This window comes from Numida meleagris, chromosome 2 (genome assembly GCF_002078875.1).
Source record: "Numida meleagris isolate 19003 breed g44 Domestic line chromosome 2, NumMel1.0, whole genome shotgun sequence".
NCBI lineage: Eukaryota > Metazoa > Chordata > Aves > Galliformes > Numididae > Numida > Numida meleagris.
In genome coordinates this window covers 41,277,557-41,296,105 of record NC_034410.1, presented here as the reverse complement: position 1 = coordinate 41,296,105, position 18,549 = coordinate 41,277,557, and the positions used below count along the sequence as shown (strand labels likewise).

Below are 18,549 nucleotides of genomic sequence, written 5' to 3'. Positions count from 1 at the left end.
AATCTGAAGGCATCGCCATTGGCATTCCTCTGTTTGTTTGTTTCACTTTGCTTCCTGAATCTAAGTTTCAGGTCACAGTGCAGCACTAGGATTGTTGAAGGGGTAGCAGAGAACCTGAGGGAAGGCATCCCGTTACAGGGATGGTAGTTGAAAAGTCAGGGCAGTATGAGCTAAAATGAATAAACAAAGCAACCCATGTTCTGTATTGCCCCCAGCAGTGGAATTGTAGAAGAAATCCACGTGCTGTTTATAAACACACTTGTCTCTGTAAATTCTCCTAAGTGTCTAACCGTGTGTTAAACCCAATCCGCTTTCTTCTTTTCTTCCCAGCAGAGATGGTGATAATTGAGAGCTTAAGGAAAAGGGGAAGGAAAACATAATGTGTGTGTTCATGCTGTTTCTGTGCGTTAGATACAGAAATAGCTGAAATGCTGATGCTTTGTCTTCTGCTTTCTTAACAGCTGCTTCCACCGGTCAGAAAACATAGGAGATGTGAGGTTCCCTTGCTGAACACAGCGTGCCTGGCCTGAGAATAACTGTTCTTGGTGGCTGAAAAAGGCAAAGATGGACAATGACATGGAAAATACATTGCGGACACCAGTGACTTGCCAGTAGTGCTCAGTATACCAAACACTCATGCAAAGGACACACAGGGATTTTGAAAATGCTGCACATTCTGTAACAATCTACTCCCCCACAGACGTTATTGACACTATTTTGTATTGAAGGCCAAAGTTCCTAATTTCAGCCTAACTTCTGGTTCTGTGAAGAAGCGGGTTATTGGACACGTTTCCTACTGCTTCAAGTGGAAGCTGAGACGTTCGATACATGCTATCTGAGACCCTTGCGGGAGGGTGGCCCCATTTTTGAGTGGGAACATTTCCACCTTCTCGTTGGCTGAAGAAGAGTAAATGGCAAACTTAAGTGTAATCTAACAACGTGACCTTATTTACTGAATTCACACCCTGTTTTATGTTCTTCACTTTTACAAGAACAGAAAACATAAACTTCTCTGCACAGGAATAATATACGTCAAAATTTTCTAATTAAACCTTTGTCACAATGCAGTCCAAAGAGTAAATCTGAGACAGGTAACTAATTTATATTGATCCAAGCTATAGGGATTGTTGAAATCTGCACATTGTATTGCTATTTAAGTAACTAAAACTTCTCTTATACTGCTTGTGAGTAAAGACAAAAGAAACAAACAAAAGCAGCAAAGCAAAATCTTACAGCTATGCAACTTTTTTTTAGTAGGAAAAAAAAGAGAATTACCAATTTTAAGTGCTGCCAGTTAAGGTAATTTGTTTAACGGGTATTTTTTTAAAAATGTTTCAGGTAATTATTTTATTGTACTACTCTCATCTCCAGGCTGCCTCCTGAGGTGGAAATGAATAACTGCAAATGTGGGCACAGCAAGAGGGTTTTTATTAATGAGCATGGGTGAGATAACATCGAGGTGGGATTTGTGTTTTGTTTTTAAAACACGTATGTGCAAGTTTTCTTTGTTTCCTTGTTTGAATGTTTTTTTGATGGCAGGATTTGTAGTACTTTGCATCTAAATAATTGGTCTCTTCATGTGGAGGCTAACATTTGACAGTGTGGTTTGTTTTCCTTTTTAAAAAGGCACCTCCATTTGTTTAATTTATTATTATCTTACTGTATTATATTGGTATAACCAAGGCTCCGTGAATCTCCGGCCCTCTCCAGGGGGCACACCAAGAAAAAACTTGTGGATGAGTATTAGTTTCCGTAAAGTATTGCAGTTCAAAAAAGAGAAAGGGGAAGGAAAAAATAAGACAAACTGGAAGAGATGTCAGGGCTTAGAAGCATACCTTTTCTGTCAAGAACTAATCGTAGTATCTGAATTTCGCAGTACAGGGGAGAGTTTATGAATACTTACTTGTTACAGCCGTTTTAGTGGGTTTCAGTAGTGAAAATAAATTGCACACTTCAGACATTTTCCTTGTACATACATAACTCTGCTGTTTTGGTTTTTGTTTCAGTACATATTTCTCTCTATTGCTACTACGATTCGTATCAAAAAGGGCGAAGAACAGGAGCAACTGCTGCTATATGGGAGAACAAGTGCAGTGTATGTTAGTAGACTCCCCTGTCTTGCTTGCGGAGAAATTCTTTCCTGGATAAGTTTTCCCTGAATTTTGCACTGTAAAATGGCATTGTGATGCTGGAAAAAAAAAAAAAAGTCCAAACTAGATAGTTTTCTTAATTGACGGTGCAGTTTCTATATTTGTGGGCTTCCATCACCAGTTTCAGCTGAACCTGTAACTATGGGGCCCTGATGTATTCTCTTTTTCAGTGGGATCAGAACCATTTTGTCACACTTTAATTCTGTAGTCGTATCACATGTACAGTAGTTCCCTATATGGTTTCCTTTTTAGCCAAGAAATGTTGTGTTGCCTTGTATTATCAGAGGGGGTGGGGGGTAGGAAGAATTATAGCACCTGTAATACTCACAGTAGTGTTGCCTGCAGGCCCACTTTTCCAGTGTTCTAAATTCCTACTGTCTTCTGAAATTGAAGATGTTGCATTTGCATTGATTTGGTGTTTGCTGTTGGCTTCATGCCTGCAGAAACGTGATGTGTAAAGCGGGTAGGTTAGTGTTTTGGTGTCCTGTGCTCCAAGGTCATAGATGGTCTTTGGCTTGGGGATTAAGTAGGTAGATATTATAAACATAAATCTGTTTACAACTTAAGCTTGATTTTGGTAGTTGATATTTCTAGTTCATTTATTGCCATTCTGAACACCTGTATTTTCTGTGTTCGGATGCAAGTAGATGGCTTAATGACCCAACAGTTACAACTGCTGTCCTACTCTTAGGGCCGGTGTTTAAAAAGCATGCCACTAGCATGGTTTTGCTGGCAAAGAGTCTGCTCCTGCTTCCATCAGCACAGTAGAGCTGCAGTACTCCAGATTGTTTAAGGAACTGATAGTGGGACAGGCTTTGATGCTGGTTTTGCATTCTTGGTATCCATAAATCTCTTCTGAAAGCCTGTGGAAGGTTTTCCTCTATCAAAATATGTAATATAGACCAAGCCAAGAATGACCCTGGAAACATGAGACCGATGCTTGACTCTGAAAATGCCTGTGGAAATTCACCTTTCTAAGTGTTCTGTCACCAGCTGTGTTGGTCAGTTGGAGATGACCATGCCGTAGACATTGCTCATTGTAGGCAACACCTTCATTTTAACAACCTCCTCACAGTGGTCCTGAATCACTGTGCTTCAGAAGGGAAAAATGAACACCAAACAAGTCTTGTGTCTCAGTGAAGGAATACCACACTTGCCCACAAGAAGCAATAACTTAAATTTCGGTGCGATATGCTTCTTTGCCTGTAAATATATTAAGATTGCCAAGTCTGTGCTGTTTCAGAGTATTTCAGTCATCTGACCTATATCTTCCCTAAGTAAGGGTGTAAAATAATTCCCCTACTCAGGTCTGCCATAAACATGCTGACATGCTGCTTGCCAGAGGGGAAGAGTAGACTCAACACTGTCCTGAAATGTGAGTTATTTTTGAGCTTGTGACATACCTACGTATCTTGAGTAGTGATTTGTGTTCTGAAGCTCTTACTGGAGGAGGCTATGATTTGAGTTGTGTGTAGCTGTCCTCCATACAATGCCAAGAGAGCCATGCTACTGTCAGCACAGGGCACTGATAGTCCTGTCTCTTTTAAATCGATATCTCTCTCATCATATTTTCCTTAGGAAGTAGTTAAGCTAATTTTCTTTCAACATGTACATTAGACATCGTGAGTTCAGTGACGGGAAAAGGAAAAACTTGAAGCACGCCACAGACTGGTGGTATTTTTGGGAAGAATAAAGTGTAAAACATGGTCTTACTTGTAATCAACTTAATTTTTGTATTCAGGGATAAGTGTACTGCAGTATATTGAAGTGGAAAATGTAGGTAAGGTACAAAGATGTGGGTAGATACTTGTGACCTGTTTCTTCCTCTTCTTCTCCCCCATTATGATGTAAATGAGGTTTTATGGCTTAGTTTCCAGATTTATGTATTTATCCTAGTTCCCAACACTAGAAGCAGCACTGGCATTTTAATTAAGTTTGCTGAAAGTCTGGAGACTCCCAGAAGACTAAAATCTCAGCAAATGTGGAAAAGATCTTTTTTTTTTTTTTTCAGAAACATGGACCTTTGTGTTGCTGTTTATAGATGGCTAGTGTCTAATAGACATGTTTATGGCCGCTTTCAGCATGCTGCCTTTTCCATCCAAGGGCTTCAGAAACTTGCTGCATTTTTTGTGTCCCACCCAAACCCAGGGAACTTGGCGCTATTACTATCTCTAAGTAGACAGCAACAAAGCTTATGCTGGTTTTGATGAAGGCCATGTCATCTTTGTGAATTTTAGCTTCTTTGTCACATTGAAGAAGAGTATTTGTGTGCAGATTTGGTATAGCAGTTTTGTATCTGCTAACTTTGCATGTGCGGCTGTGATCCTGCCAAGGGAGCACTGCATACCTGGGAATGCAGAAATGCTACTTTGGGATCTTCCAGCTCACCTGTGCCAGTGGAGGATTGCCTCATTTTTGAAGAATGCTGTATCTTGAGATTCACTTTCCACTCCTCCAAGCTTAAAAGTCATCTTAGTATGAATTTCTCTTTTTCCTAGCTGAAGACATGTTACATTTTAGGGCCATATCCCCTCACAGTCTTTGGAAATGCTTTCCATTGACATCGGCAAAAGTAATGGAAGAGGAGAGTCTGGAAGAGGAGGGCTTGTTACAGGTTTTGCTGCAGCCCACCCAAACACGCTTTTTTTTTTTCTGTAGCAGCATCATCAGCTTGTCCCACTTTTTGGCACTCAAAATAACATGTGAGAGAAATTCACAAGAGAACAGCGTCCAGTATTTGTTTCCTAAATATAAACTTCTGTGATGTTTCTTCGGTATAAATTAACATGATTCTAAATTCAGGTTGAAGGCATTTTAGCCTATTGGGGAAAAATAACCACAGAGTTTTAAGTTTCAAGTTATCTCAAGTTGCAATGGGTTCTCTTGTGAGTGCTGTGCTACGTTGTCTGCTGACTACCCAAGGCACTGCTTAGTGCTCTATGAAGTAATCTTGTACTTGTGTACGTCAGAGCTGATGGCGGGGCAAGCTGTGAAGTGACCTCATGATGGAGCACGATTTGCTGAAGACTTGCTTGGATAAACCTTGACAGCAATATGCTGCACCAGAAAAAGATTGCACTTGGTTCTGGCTTTGCTCTAATAAGCTGCCAGCGTACAATAACACAATAACTAGAAGGCAGCAAGGCCGCTATTTGCCGATCTTCCTGGCAGCTTTTAATCTATTTATGTTTGTTTGAGAGACTTTTGCCCTTGGGTGTGCTTTGGCAAAGATTTTGCAATGGTAAGTAGGATTTGCTCGATTCTGGCAGTCTCAAATGTAAGTAACCCAATGTTACAAGTACATAATCTGTTGCCGAATCCTGTTCTTCTTGTTTTCCCTCAGATCTGTCCTTTTCATTGCTAATTTGTTACATGTAATTCTAAATGCATTTCAACATAACTGGTCACAAGCTCCCACAGTGTGAAACGCTAACAGGAGGAGACAGCAAAGCATGATTTTGTTCTTCCTGTGCGTGTGATGCTGAAGCATTGATTACCGTACAGTCCGAAATTCTCTTTTAGCTGATATTGCCAAAGTACTACCACTCTTGAGGAAGAAAGGAGGCTTAGCTGTAGGGGAGGTGTTTTACTGAACTACTTAATTTTAAAAGCTGCGGCACCACGTGGAACAAGTGGTGCTCCAGCATTCTCCTTATCACTTAATCGAGAGTCTCGCTCTGTCTCTCTTCCCGCTTGGCAGGCCGCCGTGCTGCTGGAGCGCAGCCCGTGCCCTTCTTTCCTATGCCTCTTCCCAGGCCTGCCCACGGAGCAGTGGTGAGCTGCGTGCTGCTGCTGTGCCGCACGGCCGTGCAGAGCTAATGGACAAGATGTCTTCCTTCGTTACCCTGAGCAGAAATCGGAATGTAATTTGCAATGTCTGATGTAAAATGTGCTCATATATTTTTCTTTTTAATTGAGCGGTATGATTACAAGTTGACTTCAGTTGTTCTAAGGTACTCTTTTCCACGGTCTGCCAGTACATAATCATGAATGAAAATATTTTTTTATTGATTTTTAGGTTGTACGTTAACATTCCATTCCTGTAAAATATGTACAAATATATGTAATAAATCTTTGGAAGCACAGCTCTCCCCGCACTTCCAGGTGACTTTTGTTGTAAAGTCCTGCTGAACGTGGCAGAGCTGCTGCACGCCTGTGCTGCAGAGGAAGGAGGAGCCATGGGTGCCCCTGGCTGGAGGCGCTGACTGCAGGTAGGAGCCGGGAGCCCTCCTGCCCTGGGCGGGCGGCGCCATTTTGTGAGCGGTGGCTGGGGCGGGCTGTGGTAGGCTGGTGGCTGCTCTGGTGCTCCTTAACAGCATAATGGCTGTCGAGATTAGCGTATAGAGCTTGCCCCGTCAGCCAGCCCCACCGATGGGAAGCTCACGGGTGGTTTAAAGAGGGGAAGAACTACTCTTCTGCGGATGTGCAGGTGATGCTGCGATGGAGATGCTGGTTTTCCCCACCGCCATCGCTCATCCGGGGAGAGGCTGCGTGTGCTCTGAGCAAACCCAGAGTGCACTGCAGGGGGTCACGTGCGGGCAGCGAGTTCACCCTGCAGGCAGGAAGCACCTGCTTGTGGTGCCCCACTGCTCCCAGAGCAAGGCGTTCTGCACAGATGTGCTGGGGCTGCTTGTCCTCTCTGCTTTGTGCTGTCTGGGGCAGCGTGCTGAGGCATGGTGACAGTTGCCACCCCTGCAGCTCTCTCCTTGGGAGATGAGAGTTTTAACATGTGAGTTATTCACGTCTGTGCCTGGAGACAGCTGGGTGTCATTACTGAGGGACGAGTTCCTATACCTCTTCCTAGTGAAACTTTATTTTTTCTCCTGTTGCCTTCTGGGAAGGATGAGTTCCTTTCTTGCCAGTAACCCCTGTGTTCTTCTCCTCTGCCTTGGGCCCATGAAATGAGAGCCTTGCTATGAGGGTGACTGATGATCAGTGAGAGAGCAGGGTTTGGCTTTGCATTGCTCGAGGGAGTCCCTTCCAGCAGGCAAGGGATTTCACATGGGAAATCCAACTCAGTGGCCCCTGCTGGCTCCCCATTCTCCCCATAGCCTGCGGTGCCAGCTCTGCCCCACTCGCTCACCCTGGGGCCACCAACACGGCCGCAGGCTGTTTGCCTGCAGGGCCCTGTATGAGTAAGGCCAGTATTTGCTTCCTGATGCAGCACTACTTTGAGCAGCAAGGGGAGGAAAACGCATGGCCGATGGCCAAGGGATATTTCAGGGAGAGTTCCTGTGGTAGCTGGAGCTGAATAGGGATGTTTTCCATCCTGGTTCTTGAGGGCCTTGTGCTCCTTCCAGGGCTCTGCATGCCTGAGCAGGCGCAGGTGCCTGGCCCTGTCCTGCCTGGTGGGCAGCTGTGCCCGTGTGCAGCAACAACAGGCCGCCTTTGGGATGGAGCTTTCCACCCTCATTCCATAAAGCATCTGTTTTCTGAGGGGGGATGAGATCAGGGATGCGCGGGGGCGGGGAGGAGGGTTCAACATAAATAAATAATTGTGTAAAGCCCATCGTCGGCTGACGCATGATGACTCACTCCTCATAAAGGCAGCAGAATAGAGGCAGATATTAAAAGCGTGGGGACGAGTCCTCGTCTGAGCTTGGTGGGGGCTGCAGGTGCTCGCTGCCCTCTGGCCTCAGCCCTTGTGCTCAGAGCCACGCTTTGCGTCAGGCTCCTGCCCTGCTTTTCCTTTTTGCCCTGGTTACTGATGTCTTTGTTTGAACATGTGTTTAAATTTTAACCAAGGCACTTCTCCCCCCCCTCACTGGTTCTGTAAGCAGGCTCCAAATGTTAGGAGAAGGAAAACCCACAGCCTGCGTGCTTTGGCACCTACTAGAAGTCCCACTGTGGGCCAAGCGGCAGGGCCTCCTCAACCTGCTCCCTGCCCAGGGCACCCAGTGACCAGTTCAGAGGAAAGCTCTTTAGAAGCCACCCGTGCCAGGATTAACATCTGCTGGAGTCAGGATTAAAGAGCCTGGCAGGTAGCGGGAGCACAAACGCCTGAAGGCTTTATTTGCTCCAGCCTGAGGCCTCCCGGCTGGCGAGGCTATCGCAGCTGATTAAGCCGCTGCCTCCTGTGCAGGCCAAACCCCGGCACTCACGTGGTAGGCAGCAGTTCAGTTGTTTGCCAAGGGCTCGCTCGAGCTCGGGGGCTCTTCCCCTGAGAGCAGCCCAATGGGGGAGATGGGTTCTACCCAAGGCTGGTTGGATTCTGGCTGCTTTCTGCACCAATGCAAGCAGGCAGAGCTGCACGCAAAGGCCCAGCTGCATGGCAGTGACCTCTGCTGTGCTGCCCTAATGTCACTGTGCCCCCGGGGGCTGGCAGCGAGGAATGGTGCACCATTGGCATGTAAACACACTTTTAGAGGCCTCACCTGCTCTGACCCCTAAGCAAACCAACAGAAACTATTGTCTATGGCTCAGTGCTCTGAGTGCGGTTCCCAGTCTGGCTGCTGTTTCCACCCAGCTGCTCCTTGTATTCTGTTTCTACCTACAAAAGCAAGAGACAGCTCCTTTGTGTGCAGCCACTACTGTTTGCTTCAGGAACTGTTTCACCAGCTATTAAGTCTGTGGCCCCATGCAAGGCCAAGCGAGCGGCAGTTCTCCCCTGTCTGCGGCAGCCAGAAGAATGAGCTGGACTGCCTCATTCCTGGCTCAGTCCAGCCGTGTGTCTGCTCAACAGTGCTTCATCAAGCCCAAAGATCTTGCAGGGAGTTGCTGAGGTTCTTTATAAAGTTGTTTGTTGCAACAGCGGACAAGTAGAAAAAATAATGCTGCATACTGAGAACGTCTTAGCAAATTACAAGCAAGTCTTTAAAAAAAAAAAAAAGTTATACTTGTGTCTGAATTTAAGTACAGATGGCTCTTGCTGTGAGCCTAAGATGTGGATCAGAAACTCTCTACAAGTAGGCTGATAAGACTGCATGGGAAGGATTGCAGCCCACCATGCCAGTGCATGGAGATGCTCTGGCTGCCTGCAGCAGCTGCTGGTTTCTCCAGCTCCAGCCATGAGCTGATGCATGAGGCTGGCCTCTGCCCTGGGCTGCTCTTGCCAAAGCAGCCTGAGCACTGCCCAGATGTCGGGGCTGGCCCAAGTGAGCTCTTGCAACCTGAAATCCGCTCTGAGATGAATGGGTGCATCTGGCATGCTCCCTGGCACTGTCATTGGTGCTGGGCTGTGCCCCAGTGGGCTTGCTTGCTCTATCTGCCAACTGTGAGGCTGCCTCGACCTGCTGCAGCCCAGGAGACTCTCATGTTCTCAGTAAACAAATGGCTCAGGTGCAGAAACCATTCCTGTTAGCTGGCACAGCCTGAGAGCCTCGCCTGCCTGGCAGCCTCTGAGCAGTCAGTGCTGGCAGCATGGGCAGGAGGAAAAGCCACTGACAAGTACGAACTGCTACGCTGGTTTTCGTGTCTTTTTTTTTTAACTGTGAAAAGCTGTGAGTATTTTATAATATGTTAGGGAAATGGAGTAGGCAGAACTGAGGGCTGGTAAAGGTCTGCTTCCAGGCAGGAATAGGAGAAACTCTGACCTACCCAGAAAGCCTTCTGTGTTTGTTTTTGCTGCAGATTTGTGAAATGGGGTTTGGCATTTTAATGGGAGGTTCTTCTTCAGTCCACCAATGTTCTGTGGGGGCATCAATTGTTCTGCCAAGTTCCTGGGGGTGACAACATAGAAGAAGGACAGAGGATGGATCGTGCTTCTCTATTTTTTGCTGCTTCGTGCACACAGAGGGGTAAAATCTGAGATTCTTTTTATGAAGAATGCACAAAAAAAAACCCTGAAAAACCAAACAGCCTGCTTCTCTTTAAACTGCTTTCTTTTGAGGGTTCCTAAAGTTACAATCCCTAAGCACTAATTATTTTGGAGGGCGATAATGTTTTCTTGCTGGTCTTATTGCTATGTGCACCTCACCTTGTGCTTCCCAGTGGTTCAAGGGTCAGATAAAAGGTTTCCAAGCAAATCTCAGTGCTTCTCTGTGTGCACGAGTTGCTGGGAGAAGAGATTTCCACCTGCCACCATTGGTTTTCAGTCGTCCTTTCTCCCCACGAAGCCAGGCAACTTAACCTTGGTGTACTGCCACCATCACCATGTCTAGGCCATGAGCCAAGGCTCTGCACAGCCCGCTCATTAATTTGTCACACGTATCTCCAGCCCCTCTCCCCAGAACAAACACTGCGAGAATGGGGGGTGGCAGTTTCTGTGCAGCCCTCAGGAAATGTTAGGCAGAAGTGTTTTACTGCCTATGTTATGATTTTACAGCGACGGTAGCGAGGTTTTCTGCTTGTATAAAAGAAAATGTATTGGCTTCAATATGGAAAAAAGATTATGGAAAGTAATCGGAGCCTCATGTATCCATTTCTCTAAAAAAAATGCAGTGCCTACAAGCGCTATAAGTCAGTGGGAAAATGAGGGTCTAATTTCTAGGGAGGAGTGGATTCATGCTGAAAGCGTTGGTACCATTGTAGCCTTTTTGAGACAGTCTGTTTCCATTCAGACTATCATTTTCAGTTACGAGGCAAGTAATACTGTATGCTCACGGATTCTGTGCATCTCGCACCTCTTCTTGCGTATATGTGTATGTATAGATTCACGTATATAAATAAGTGAGCGATTATTTACAGCAGTGCACAGAATAAATCTGAGCTCAGTTATCAAAATGCACACGCCTGCCCCTGGATTCATTCTGTTAACACTTTGTGTTCCATCTTGAAAGCACCGTACAGACATTAATTATTTACCAAGGCAATTTCCCACTCACCAAAAGGATAAGGGATAGCAGGCAGCGCCATGAGCACTGCCTCTGTATGCCTCTATAACACTGTAGTCCGAGCGTGGTGGTTTCTGTAACACAGAACTTGTCCAAATGGGGAAGTCCTCACTCAGAAGCAAACGATCCGTTCTTCACTTTCAAAAGCTTTGGCTTCTTCTTGACTTATCAGGTTTCCATTCAAACTATCGGAGAGAAGGAGGGAGATAAAAGGGATGTGAAAGAGAGGCAGTAACTGCCGCCCATCCTCTGTTTTTCCAAGGTTTGAAGCAGAGACCAAAGCCCAGCAGCGCTGCATGAGCTCGGTGCTTCCCAAAGGTGTGTGCTTGGGAGCAGGCAGCAAGCAGGCAGGCTGCAGGGCTCTTCCAGAAATCAAACTGAGCCCCTAAACTTTGTTAAACTGTGATTACTCCCTGGGTTGGACACCCACCGCGTGCATTGCAGCATCGCTTCTGAACACTGGTAGAATGATGGGCTGATTTCTGTGAGCTCGCTCGGAGAAGTCGGGGCCATAAGCAACAGGGGTACAGGAACGTGGTGCTGCCTGGTGCTGAATGGTGACAGCACTGCTGTGAAAAGCAGCATCTGGCTGACAGAAGTTTATATTGTCTTTGCAGCCTTTTGAGTCTTCCATGACAACAAAGGAAGAAAGCTCTTAATTAAGACGTAATTAAGGTGAGATGACGTATGGCAAAATTTTCAAATCTGGCCAGGTTGATCTTTACACTCCTGAAAATAAGTAGCCTGAAACGTGCAGCTCCCAGAAATGCTATTAAACCGCAGAATTTATGAAATGATGAGGGTTAGGAAGCACGCCTGCAAATCCAAGCAAGAACCAAAAGACAGGCTTGGGTTTGAAAACTCAGGATTTCTCAGGTGGGTATTGCAGCCTTTTTGGCAGCTGGCAGCGGCCTTTGAAAGAAGCTTCTTCCACATCCCTGGGGAGCCCTCTGTCAGATAGAGTGAATCACTGTCTTTCTGAGCAGGAATTCGGTGTCCTTTCATTAAAATAAATACGTATATTTAAAAATAAATTTCACGTTCAATAATACAGAAGCAGCAGCGCTAAAACCAGCGCCGCTCTATTGACTCCTGAGCTCCCCGAGGTGAGGGAAGGAATGTGGTGCTTGGCTCTGTGCCCTGCAATGCACATGCGTGACTGCCTGATGCCTGCCTAATCTGAAACAAGCAAATCTCACAAAAAAGTCAATCTCCTCTGAGCTTAGCACTTCTCGTGTGCTTGGAGCACCGCCCACAGAAAATCCAAGCACAAATAATATGAACCAAATTAGTAATGCTAATTAAATGTAGCCAGCTCCTGCTTGTTGGGATTGAGCGCCTGAGAGGCACGAACGCGTTAAGAAGTTTGAAAATAAATCATGAAAAGCAAAACCTGACTACAGCTATGGGCCCAGTTCTGCAGATACACACGTTCTGCGAGCCGGTGGTGCAGACAGACATGAACTAACAGAGCTGCCTGACATCATAACACATGGGGAAGTGTTCCAGTGACAGAGGCTTTTTACCTCTTTGAAACTTGTTGGAACCGCAGCCCCTGTCCAGAAACTTGCTCTGGTTTTTCTGTTGGTTTTTTTTTTTTTTTTTAGGCTGGAAGGTTAATGCCGCATGTGTTTTAAAGGGAAAGAAAGTTTTGCAAGTGAGCCTTTGAGGAGGGGATCTTTACCAGACTTCTTTAATTGCCGTGTTCTCCTTGAGAGCTTCACTGAGGTACTTCACTCCTTTGGCTGTAATTTGATTCTGGATAAGCCTAAAAAGAAAGTACTTCATATCAGCCCAGCATGCAAACTATTTTACAGCACATGCACAACCTGAGCTGAGCTTGACGTCGAGGAGCAAAGCTGTCAGTTTGCTACAGGAAGACAGTTGTGATTTCCATCTCTAAGGAGGGCACGCAGTGCTTGTCAGATGCCTACAGATGCACTTTCAGAAGCAGAGCTTGGAGTATCAATTGCTTCCTTCTAAGCTTGCATGTGGCTGCATTCTGGAGATGCTAAACTGACATAGCTGACACATTTCTGCTGAGAACTCTGCACTGCTGGTATGAGATTGCAATGTTTGGGCTCTCTGAGACAGACTGACTGCCCAGTGAAGTGTATCTGCAGCTGTGCACGAAGAAATCAAGCTCTTCCCACCTCCCCTTTTATTTGCAGGGTGATGGGCACCAGAACTTCTGCTGCTTTTACAAGAGACCACAAGTTCCCAGCCCCTCTGACAGTCAGTACCTTCCTAAGGGCCCGGACTACAATTAACACAGAGAATGCAAACATGTGCTTAGCAAAGGTTTTGTACAAGCTTGTAAAAGGACTCTGTTTATTATGTTCTCTCAATCACTTGGGATGAATGGAGGGCTGTTTGTTTCACAGCCCACATCTGCCCAACCCCATTCACAGACAAATTATTGTGAACCTCTGGATTAGGACTGCCGGCGCTGTGGTTTCCCAGAAGTTTAACAAGTATCCTTGTGATTGCTAGAAACAAGAATCTCTGCTTTCCCAGAGACTAGTGTCTCATGGCTAAGTGTCTTGCGTCATTGAAAGTGCCACAGAAGAAAGTATCGGGCAAATGGACACGTAAGTGTGTTGCGTAGGTTCTTGGGTGAGGGGTAAAAAGTGAGCTTGCTACTTTCATAGTAGGATGATGAATAGTAGAAATCACAATAACATTACTCTATGGTAGATATCTGCTAGTATTTTTCTGAAATTTATGTCTGAGGCGTGTAATGAGCTGCTACAGATAAACAAAGGCAGCTGTGCAGTTCAAAAGTTACCAGGACACACAGCCAGATTCAAGTTTTCCCTGTAAGAAAGCAGGTTCAAAACACTAGACAGCAGCTTTATTAACTTTCCATTAAAGCTGTCTACAATCAGTCAGCTGCATCCAGACCATGCACAGAGAGTGTACTGTGACCTACATAGACTTGGAAGGTGAAGCTTTAATGCGGTGACTGCCAAAGAGACTGTGCCTCTGTGGAACGTAACTTACCATAAATGCACCAGTTTCTTGTTGACCTTCAGCATCTCTGCAAAACTCATTGCTGCCTCATCATCCAGCTCATTTTTTGTCAACCTAGGTGGGAGAGAAAACGTAGACTTAAGATGCTATCATTATTTTTCAGTTTCCTGTTTTTCCAGCTCGTCGGTGACTTCATTTTAGAAAGCCAAAGCGGAGTGCGTGTGCTGTTTCTGCCCTGAGCAACCTCTGAAGTCCGGACACACAAACATGTGAAAGAGAAGCCCTGGGGTAAAAGAGACAACACGAACGTCAGATCTTAATTTCTCAGAGCACTGATCTATCTAATGTGGTTTTCTCACAACGTTAAAGTAACTGAAAGCTGCGTGAACTGCACTGGAAGAAGATGGAAAGGCAGAGGTAGCACTGAAGAGATACGCAGACTGTGACGATGACAAAGAAGTGAGAGAAGATGGGTAAAGAGAGATGGAGGGAGCACAAATAAGCATGAACCAGAACTGCAAGTAGGGACAAGAGGAGCTGAGAAGCTCCAACTCAGTACTGGGCACAACAAAAGCAGAGGCAGATGGATTAAATCATTGCTTTCAGACAGTGGTCTGCAGAGACATAAAGAGATTTCCGCTCACATCAGTCAAAACCCAACCAATCTTCCTAAAGTTACATACAGAACCCTTCGTGCATATTGCTTCTGCTGCCAGAGGAAGAATGCTGAAAATGCTGGATGGGACCCTGTCAGAGGTCTGTGAACAGCACTAAGGAACACAAGCTATCCTCAAGCTCCCCTGTCACGGCAAGAGAGCAGTGAAGTTGGGCCTGGCCTCAAGCATGTTCAGTGTGAACAGGGGGGTGTTCTATACCACCATACCAAGACCTACAGGAATGTAAGGAGTCCACATTACAGACCCAGCTTCCCATGGAAACAAAGGTGTACCAGTGCTCCTATAAGCAAGAAAGCTAATCCACTGTTCATCAAAGGACATATCTAGATGATCTCCAGAGGTCCATTCTGATCTCTATTATTCTGTGATCTTACAGTGTGCTGGTAGTGAAAGTGCAGGGGTGGGAGAAGGGAAAGAAGGAGGAAGTAAAATTAGGCTGCAGCTTGCTCTGGAGAAGGAAGAGAAGGAGAAGTAGACCACACCATCGATTACCAGAATATTTTCACGGAGTTGTTGTGCTGCAAAGCTTCAGCAATGCTTTTGCCCCCTTCTGTTGTGATGCCATTGAATGCGAGACTGTGGAGTAAACAGATACAAAGGTTTAAGAAGCAGCCAGCGTTGCTTGGCCTTGTTGCTACCAAATACTAATGGCTATCTTGGATGATCCGTGTCTCAGTTTTCCATCTCTGAATTTAGCTGTTTTAAAGACTCGCTTGCTTACTTTGCAAATGAGTGAGCCCTTCCCACTTTTAAAAATGAGACCAGTTCACAGGCTGTGGCCTGATGCGGGTCTGTCACACAGACCATAAGGTTTGCTGTCAGTGAGAGCAAACTGACTTTTGGGGCTGACAGCAGAGCTGCAGCTGAGATTTTGAGAGTTGTGGCTCTTAGCAAGGGGAGGGCGGTGCTTTGCAGCAGTAGGTTTGTACACACCTTTGTCATCCCAACTCCCTCTACAAACCGGGCACTTTTTCCTTTAAGTGAGGTGTTCAAACACTTAAATGCCCCATTCCCCTTCTAAACACAATACCTTCTGTTGTGCAGGGAGAGAGATGTAAATGCATGCTTTCCATTACAAACCACAAACATTTCTTAGTCTGCCCTTCGTTCTTTGAATAGACACTGGCAAAATCACCCAGTTAAACTTATGCTTCAGGCTTTGAGAGTTCAAAAAGCATTTCCATCCTTAGAAGACAGGCCAGAGCCTGAAAATAGTACAAGGCCTCAAAAAAGAGGCAGAAAGGGGACGAAGTGGAGCAATGGCACAAACTAAGTGCTAGCACATGCGTTAGTATCCCTGCTAACTTCAGCTGAAACCATACATTCTCAGCCTAAGCATGGCAAATACACAGAAGTAAAACATTGTATCAGGGCCCATCTTCCCTTCACCTTTGCATAAAGGTGCCACAGTTATCTGGTACTATGTGTGCATTCAAATAACAAACCAGGATTATTCACTTGAAGACCAGAAGCAAACCCCAGTGCAAGCACACTGCAGGGCAGAGGATGCACCCTGCACAGGTGCCAGCAAAACCTGGTTCTTGCCTGCAGCTGCCCCTCCTTATTTTTGCCAGCACATTCATCAGCGTATTTGTCTGAGAATCCCAGATGCAACTCAGCTTTGACTCAGATTCAAACTGTTTTCTTTCAAGTCTGATACAGCTGGATGGCCTCTGCAATTAGGGGAAGATGGCTACTTCTGATAGCTTTTAAGTTTAAATATATCTAGGTCACTGCACCTGTTCAGCTTTTAATTTTTTAAGCCTGGCTGTAAACTCACTGAAAGGAAGACAAGACACCAGCTCTGAAATCCCTGGCTCTGAAATGGCAGCTCTGGAGACATCCACGAGCCCTGTACTGCTGCAGAAACCAGTGCCATGTGCCACCTAGTGGGGAAAGCCAGGAGCTTCCTCTCCTCCCTCACGTGGAGGCCGGGGGAAAAGGGAGAGAACGAACCCAGTGCTCCAGCTCTACGGAGGGACTCCACAACAGCAGCAGCAGCAGCCACAATGCACACCCATAAATCCCTAGTTAGGATCTGTAAGCCTAGCGGGGAAGGTGCTGGTTTTACACTGCTGGTTGCACCCCATGCTGTGCTGCCAGCTTCACTCACTTTAAGGCCACCAGAGGGCTACTTAGAGATTAATTACTGAACTCCAGCGAAAACTACATCTCATCATTACTAGGTTCACATTGCATACTAGGAAAAAATTCTTCTCAGATAAAGTAATAATGCACTGGCACAGGCTGCCCAGGGAGGTGGTGCAGTCACCGTCCCTGGAGGTGTTCAAGAACCGTGCGGATGTGGCACTGAGGGACGTGGTCAGTGTGCACGGCGGGGATATGTTGGCTGTTGACCAGGTGATCTTAGACATCTTTTCCGGCCTTAATGATTCTGTGATTCTGTGACCTAGTCTTTATGCAAACAGTGCATCCCAAGTTACTTGGGTTAAAACTGCTGTACCTTCACCACAGCAACTGTTAACACTGAGCTCCCCAGAGCCTGGTTCTGCACCAACTTGTGCATCCCCTCTGCTAATGCTCCCAGCCCAGAATGGCACCTGGTGACCAGGTGTCTTCACAAATGCCATTCCGTGCAGACAGAGGGAAGGATGCCAGACTTGCAACATTTTAAACCTGCTTTACGGCTGCACAGGTCTTTTCAATTCAAACGACCTGGCTTCTTGCTTGCACCAGGAACCTGTTAGTTACAGAATGACGACCACGGTACCAGATGGCAGCCCAAGCTAACACTTGGTTCAAAGAGCCACTGCTTCACAGAGCACTGGGAAAGGCAGTTCCATGGCAAGTTCGGCTGCTGTGTTACCTCACGTTTGTCAATGTGGGGTGGTTCCTCAGGGCTTCTGCAAATGCCTTTGCACCTTCATCTCCAACCTGATTGCCCCACATCCTAGTGAAGACAGGAAACGAGGAGATAATCAGATGCATTGCTCTACTGCCCCTCAGGACTGCATTCTCTTTTCCTCAACCTATTTACCTCCCACCATTACTCCCCAGGCTCTGAGAGTTGCAAGAAGCCTGGCACGCACCATCTCACTGAGCCAGGCCTGTTCCACTCCTTGCACACCGCACCATCCACCTCTCTGACTCACTAGTACCAGAAGGCCACAGCACAGGAGCAGCTCTAGGAGACAGCCAGCCTGCTGCAGCCTGAGTGCCTTTGGGATTATCTTGCTGGATGGGTAAACCTTCTGCAGCCCCATACACTTCTGGGATAAAGGAGTCTCGTACTCTTCTACAGAGACTTTTTATACAGTCTGATACTGATAGGACAAGAGGGAATGGCTTTAAACTAGAAGAGGGGAGATTTAGATTAGATGTTAGGGGGAAATTCTTTACTCAGAGGGCGGTGAGGCCCTGGCACAGCTGCCCATAGAAGCTGTGGATACCCCATCCCTGGAGGTGCTCAAGGCCAGGTTGGATGGGGCCCTGGGCAGCCTCAGCTGGTGGGGGGCAGCCCTGCCCATGGCAGGGAGTTGGAAATGGACGGGCTCTAAGGTCCCTTCTAACCCAACCTGCCCTGTGGTGCTATGATTCTATGATATGATCTCCAGAAGCACAGCTGCACAGGGACCCATGCCCAAACAAGTGACTTTTTTTTTTTTTTTTTTTTTACAAAGCTCTTGTCTTGATGGCTCAGAGCCACGCTCAGCTTGATAGGTAACTAGTTGGCAGCTCTTAAAATCAATTGAGCTTTGTGGTATCTAAATACATCTCCTTCCAGTAAGTTCCCAAGAATTTCCTTGTTCTTCAGATCAAATGCAGTTTGTTATATAAATGGTGAATATACTTGTGAATATAATGGTGAACATACCGTTGCTACCCAGGCTATCATAAATCCATTTGGAGGGCCTGTTTCCTCCAAAGGAGAAAACAGAAGTCCTTCACTGAAATTACAGCAAGCATAAAGGCGCACCAGAAGCATCTGTATGACAACAGAAGTGTGCGTGCTGTTGA

General features: G+C 46.1%; 2 protein-coding genes across 8 annotated transcripts in view; one reads left to right on the top strand and one right to left on the bottom strand.

The window, feature by feature from the left end:
* Positions 1-6,235, top strand: part of ZNRF2 (zinc and ring finger 2) — a 57,189-nt gene extending 50,954 nt beyond the window's left edge. The window contains exon 5 of the mRNA XM_021389022.1: positions 462-6,235. The gene's annotated coding sequence lies outside the window, so the exon portion shown is untranslated. The remainder of the gene's footprint in view (positions 1-461) is intronic.
* NOD1 (nucleotide binding oligomerization domain containing 1) overlaps positions 6,135-18,549 on the bottom strand; it is a 30,770-nt gene continuing 18,355 nt past the window's right edge. For 5 of the 7 annotated variants that reach the window (XM_021389017.1, XM_021389019.1, XM_021389018.1 and 2 more), the window contains 5 exons: positions 17,399-17,482; positions 15,064-15,147; positions 13,925-14,008; positions 12,606-12,689; positions 8,864-11,106 (listed from right to left, as the gene is read on the bottom strand). In XM_021389017.1, the coding sequence (XP_021244692.1) occupies positions 11,034-11,106; positions 12,606-12,689; positions 13,925-14,008; positions 15,064-15,147; positions 17,399-17,482 (409 nt within the window). In that variant the 3' untranslated portion in view covers positions 8,864-11,033. Of the gene's footprint in view, positions 11,107-12,605; positions 12,690-13,924; positions 14,009-15,063; positions 15,148-17,398; positions 17,483-18,549 lie in introns of those variants that run through there. The other 2 variants (XR_002436048.1, XR_002436049.1) reach the window with 2 other exon arrangements.